A 6,089-nucleotide genomic window follows, 5' to 3' on the forward strand; every position below is an offset into this window, starting at 1 on the left:
GTATAACATATCCTTTAGTTGCCTCAGCTCGCCTCCCCAGCATCCACACAATTCACAAGGACCCACGAGACGGAACTGGCTTCGTGAAGGTGTGGCATGGACCGCAGTCAGCTTGCAGTATTAGTAGCTTTCATCATCAGATGAACCCCTCACGAGACATTTTGAAAAGGACTGTCCCTGGTCACACGGGATTGCTTTTCAGCGAAAGGCACGTCCCCTGAGATCCCAGGTTTGGCACAGACCGAGCTGCCACCGGATTCCAGTCCCGTGCCTTGGGCCAGGCCATGGGTAACCTGTCCCCACAGCGGCCAAAGGCGGCAGGGTCAGCTTAGCCTTCTCCCTAGCCCACCGGCAGCACTTCTCCAAGTGACCTAATAATCTAGCGTGGGGAGAGACGGGAGTGATGGGACCCAGCGGGGTTGCGCCCCCACAGGCCCAGCACACGTCCTCTGGCTTCAGTGGGGCCCCATGCAAGACAGACCAGCTTCCTGCGGCTCTCAGAGGACCGAGAGAGCTACCCTGCGTGATGCTCCCTGCAGAAGAACAGGGTGTACACTCGTCCCAAGTCTAAACCCAGTCCCTTTTCAGCGTTGTTGAGACTTGGGGGGGGGGGGGGTTCTGCCAAACAGAAAGGGAGCAGTCGCCCTGCAGAAGCAGGGCCCCTTCCCACCGCAGTGACTGTGGGCTGCTGGGCTCCACCTGGCTTTCCTGGTACACAGTAGGATCAAGTTTCATCTCCCAACCTCTACCTTCCGACGGAAGGCCAGAAGGTTCTCCCCTAAGGCTGCCGCAGGTGCCAAAATCCGCCAGCAGGCTGAGCCGCGCAGACCCTGCTCTCTCGGTCCGGGGGTGGTCAGATGTCCTCGTCAGTGGTACCGCTGTGCTCACTAAGGAGGTACCACTTCAGCCTGTCGGGCAGAGGCAGGGCTTTGACCTTCACATCCACGGGCCAGGGCTGAAGATAGAGCCGGATGTAGACGCGACACAGGTGCTTGAGGGATGGAGGGTAGCTCTCCAGCTGCCTCAGGGAGAAGTGAAGGGCCTGGATCTTTTCTGCCAGGCTGCCCACGGGATGGATATCGAAGTTTTCAGGCAGCTGAAGTTTCTGGGAATTGGTCACCATGAGATCCAGGACGGTCTCGGCTTTGCGCAGGAGGTCCACGTGGCTGTCGTCTTCCGCACAGCCCGGGTGGGAGCAGAGCCTCTCAAAGATGATGTGGAAGCCGGACCAGCAGGACGCCCCGTGCAGCGAGCAGTTATAGGCAGCTCCGGACTCCAGCAAGAAGCGCAGGAGCGGGAAGTGCAGTTTGAAGCCCTTGAGGCAGATGTGTGTGAGGGACTCGTGGGCCGGGCACTCGCTGGGGTCGGCCCCGTGCGCCAGCAGCAGCTGTGTGACTTGGAAGCAGAAGCGGCTGATCATCTGGGCCTCCTCTTTGTCCCCTCCCACGGTCTCCCCAAGCAGGAAGATGATGCAGGTGAACACCGTGTCCCCATCTTTGGTGGTGGCCTTGACATCTGCCCCTGCGAGAGCCAGTCAGGAAAAGAGAAGATGGCAGGAGGTCTTAAACCCCTGCAAAGGAAGGCCACCTGTGTAATGGGGGGAGGGGAGGGAGAGGCCTGGGAGCGGCCCACAGGCGAGCCTCACCTCCTTCCAGCAGGAGCCGGATGTTCTCAGTGTTGTAGATCTGCACGCCGTCGCTGCTGGCCAAGGCGTGGAGCAGAGCGGTCTTTCCTACAGAAGGAAGAGGAGGAGGGGGAGTGGGGACCAGGAAGCCGAGGTCAGGACAACCCCAGAGGTGCAGAGGAAGCCACTCAGGATGAGAAAGTGAACTTCATTTTTTTGTTGTTGTCAAGGATTTTATTTTTAAGTCCTCTCTACACCCAACGTGGGGCTTGAACTTGTAACTCTGAGATCAAGAGTTGTGTGTTCTACTGACTGAGCCAGCCAGGTGCCCCCCGAAAGTGAACTTTAAAAATGATCGACCTTTCAGCCGAGGCTGAAGGTGATTGGCGGTTGGTCTTCTTTCTAACCACACAAAACCAGGAGCAGAATGGGCAGAAGAGGTGGGATTTTTCAGGACACTCAGACGCTACCTGAGATCCGGGCTGAGTCTTTGCCAAGAAGAAGTGGCTCACCCTCCCAGAGATCTGGCCACATGCACACCCTACTTCCCCCTACAGACAGACCTCAGGGGGCTGGCGTGGGGCCAACGGCTGCATCACTTCCTGAAAGCCTCTGCAGGTCAGCAAAAGGCACCTATGGGCCTGGCTGCGCTGTGTCATCAGGCCTAGTTACCCTCTTGGGGGGCTCTGGCTCTCCCTCCCGAGGCAGCCTGCTTTCCCGGGGGAAGGCACCCACCATGCTTGTCAGCCGCATTGACATCTGCTCCGAGGTCCAGGAGGCGCTGCAGGCAGGGCAGGCGCTCGGGCTCCTCACTGGCCAGGTCCAAGGGGCTGCTCTCATGGATCTGAGCCAAGAAAGCACAGCACAGTAGGCCTGGGGACCTGCGGGCCTGGGAGGCCGCTCACGGCCACCCCACCACATCCCTGCTTCTGAGTGGGCCAGACCCGGCTCTTACCCGGTCCCTCCGGTTAATGTCAGCCCCGTGGCGCACCAGCAGCTCCACCATGTCCGGCTGGTTTCGCAGGACGGCAATGTGCAGGGCCGTGTAGTACGTGACAGGGTCTGAAGGCACAGACATGGCTTGTGTCAGTCCTGCCTGTCTCCACCTGGCCTCCGGCTCAGCCCCAGCCCTCCCAGCACAGGGGACCCAGGCTTCTGGCACCATGAGGGGTCAGGACAGAGCCATTTCCACCAGGAGCCAGAGCACAGGCACTGGAGTCAGACATGGGGCAGGGTCCCGGGGGACAGGCAGCCCCTCTGTCTGGACTTGAGTCTCTTCTGTAAAACAGAACCATAAGACTGGGTGCCTCTGCTCAGGCTGCTGGGAGAGGGACCCCAATTGACGGCTCCTGAAGCTGGGCAGTAACAGCCACGTTCTCAAAGCCAGTCTCCAAATGACAGACTTCAGAACAGCCCCGCCCCTCACCTCCTCTGCCCTCCAAGAGCCTAGTGGCCTCTGAGCCAGTCCTCACATGGGAGCCGAGGCAGGCCTGGCCACATCCCGTGTCAGCTCAAGGACCCGCACTGGTCACAAGTCAGCCCTGCCCATCTCCCGGCTGACCCTGCCCTCCCCGGTGAGAAAGCCAGAGAGGAAAGGAGAATGGCTCCATCTCCATCCCCTGGCACCTCCAGCCTAGAAGCCGACTGCGCCCTGCCACGATTTACACCCAGCGCTGCTTCTGTGTTGTCCCCTTCCCTGTGGCATGGGCAGAAACGCGAGATGGCTCAGAATAAGTGGCAGAAAATTGCTCTCCCTGAGCTCTGGGCACAGTGCCAGCAGCCGCATTTTCACGTACACAGAAGCAGAGATTTAGCTGGGAAAGTTTGCTGATTAATCACATGGTGGAGGCAGCGACCAATTTTCTCTCGGACCAGGGGGGTCAGAGCCCCTCAAAAGCCCACAGGGGGATGGGGTTCTTCAGTCACCACCCACGGAGGAAATAAGGGAAGCAGCTCCCAAGAGAACAAGAAAGGCAGAGCCACACTTTAAGCCACGTGTCCCTCCGTAGCCCCTCTGGGCTCCAACTGACCTTCGAAGTTGAGGCTGGCCCCGCTGCGCAGGAGAACGGCGGCCGCCCGGGTCAGCCCCAGCTCCGCCATCCTCAGCAGGGCACTGCTCACGCCTTCCTGGTAAAATGGAGAGTGGGCCTTTCTCTCCAGCAGCTCAGTGAGAACAAGGATTCGGCTCTCCTCGCTGGCAACATAACCGGGCCTGGGGCAGCAGAGGGGTGGGTCGGTTGGTGGGGGGTAGCAGGGGCAGCTGTGGGACCAGCTAGCCTGGGCACCCTGTGGGTGGGTGGTCTCCTGCTGTCATCACCCCCCTCCCAAGGTAGGGCCCTGGTTCTGTGGGGCAGAAAGTCTCTGGAAAAGGCCTGTGGTTGCAAGAGAGCAAGCTGCATCTTTTAACTCAAGCTGACTCCTCGGGTTGCTAAGAAAGAACTGGGGCTGTCTCTAGCCTCCTCCCAAGTTGCCCAGACAATCTGGCCCCTAGCTCGGGCACAAAGCCTCACACAGCTGTGCTGCTGGGCCTGAAGGGAACCGTTGCAGCCCAGAGCAGGAAGCGGACACTGACACCCCCTCCCCTGACAATGAGCATCCCTGAGCTGCCGAGGGCAGCCAGACCAGACCAGGCAACCCCCAGGCCCTCCTGCCCCTACTCACACTCAGAGACGCTTAACCTCCCGGTCCCCAGAAGGCTGAGCGCACACATGGCCCTTCACGCCCCAGCCCCCACCCCACCTGCCCGCCAGCAGTGACCTCCAAAACTTCTGTGGCTTTCCCCTAAAGCTCAGGCCCACAGACAGCTCCGTGAACCTGGTCGCAGCTCCTTCAAAGGCCGCCACCTCCTCCTCTGGAGGAGGCTTCCCTTCCTCACCAATGCTTCCCACTGCCCTTAGCCTCACCTGTCTGCAACCCTTCAATTACAGGGATCAAGATGCCATCCTTACTGCTTGGGCAGGATTCCATCTCTTTCCCCAGCCCGGGAGAATGCCCAGGGCACCATGGATACAAAGCAAAAATTCTGGAACTACAAAAGGGCATGTAGCACCCGCTTTCCTGCCCTGTTCGCAGCCCCAGAACAGCCTCCAAGTGAAGGAAACACCTTACGCTGTTTTCAGAACACGCCTCCAAGTGAACAGAGCAGTGATGAAGCAAGCCTGTTTCCACCGAAGTCCCTAGAGACACGCATAGTACCCACTGCCTCTGAAATTCCCACGGATCCCAGACACACAGCCCTGCCTCCGCTTTCCTCTGCTCTTACCTCCATGACACCGACTGTACATACACCTGACTCACGCTCATGTCTCTCTGAAGCATAAGCATCGCCGACGCTGGGGGTTTTGTTTAGCTCACTGCTGTAACCCTGAACACCCTTCCCACAGGTGCGGGGATACACCTGTTCTTGTCGTCAAATGCAAAGTCGGCTACAGAGCTCATCGTCGCACTGTTCTGGGGTAAAAACCGAGGCCCTCGCAGACTCCACCCTGCTCCCTTGCAACCCGCAGCAGGCACGCTGGGCACTGGGTGGGGCACCGAGGCCGGCGGCCCTGCCCGCACTCCACCCTCCCGGCCTCTGACCGGGCCTGGAGCACCCTCCGCCCTGTAAAAGGCAAGATTTGGGCGGGGTGCAGGGGCTCCCGCTCAAAGCAACCCAACTCCAGCCTCCGCCTGCCCCTTCACCTGTCCACTGGGGACACAGCCACCCCCACCCCCACCACGCTTGTGGTGACAATTCAAGGGAAGCAGCGCCAGCTCGGCCCGCCCGCGGCAAGGAAGCTAGTTACCCGTCCAGGGGCTCCTGCCGCTCGGGGTCCTGGATCCCCAGGGAGCCCAGAATCGCATCCACCAGCGGCTGGTACTCGAAGATGATCCTCCGGAAGCCGTGCAGGAACGGCATCGCGGCGGCCTGGGGCGCGGCAAGGCGCCCGCACCTTTGGGAAAGGCCGAGAAGCAGACGGAGCGCTTTTCGGAGGCCACGGGCTTGACCCGGCTTCTGCTGGTCCAGCCCCCGCGCCCCACCGCCCGCCCCTCTTCTCCGCGCCGGAAGTGACCCTAGCACTTCCGGCCCGCGCCGGCCGGGGGAAACCACCGATGGCGACAGCGCCCCCTATGGGGTCGGAGGACCGCGGCGCGCCCCCAGAGTGAGCTGTGGGTAACCCGGAGGCCGGCCCCGGGGGAGTGGAGGGCGCAGACCACCCTGGCAAACCCGATCCCGGCCCAAGGCGGGCCCGTCTCTGCCAGCCCGGGCCCGGGCCCGGCCCGGCCCTGCTCCGCCCTGCGATCCCGCCCGCGGCCGCTGGGCGCCGTCCGAGCTCCGCCGGCCTCTGTCCGAGTTCCCCGGGCGGTGGAGGTGACTCGAACCCCAGGAGCTGCTGAGCTCCCTGGATTCGGATCCGACCCGGACTCCTTCCGGCTTCGCCTGGCTCTCGCCTACCCCCACATTGAGTGGACGCCCACCAGCTCC

General features: G+C 61.4%; 1 protein-coding gene across 2 annotated transcripts; it reads right to left on the reverse strand.

Moving 5' to 3' along the window:
• Positions 1–689: 689 nt before the first annotated feature.
• On the reverse strand, positions 690–5,567 carry ASB6 (ankyrin repeat and SOCS box containing 6). 2 transcript variants are annotated; one of them, XM_032866060.1, is made up of 6 exons: positions 5,410–5,567; positions 3,655–3,836; positions 2,580–2,686; positions 2,360–2,468; positions 1,646–1,732; positions 690–1,521 (listed from the first exon to the last, which is right to left on the reverse strand). In XM_032866060.1, the coding sequence occupies exons 1-6, from the start codon at positions 5,520–5,522 to the stop codon at positions 854–856; spliced, it is 1,266 nt and encodes a 421-aa protein (XP_032721951.1). In that variant the 5' UTR covers positions 5,523–5,567; the 3' UTR covers positions 690–853. The 2 variants fall into 2 exon arrangements, with proteins under 2 accessions (XP_032721951.1, XP_032721952.1); XM_032866061.1 differs by lacking the exon at positions 2,360–2,468 and having other exon boundaries at positions 1,417–1,521.
• Between the last annotated feature and the right edge of the window lie 522 nt (positions 5,568–6,089).

The sequence above is a fragment of the Lontra canadensis genome, unplaced genomic scaffold (assembly GCF_010015895.1).
Source record: "Lontra canadensis isolate GAN:19392208 unplaced genomic scaffold, GSC_riverotter_1.0 scaffold30, whole genome shotgun sequence".
Lineage (NCBI taxonomy): Eukaryota > Metazoa > Chordata > Mammalia > Carnivora > Mustelidae > Lontra > Lontra canadensis.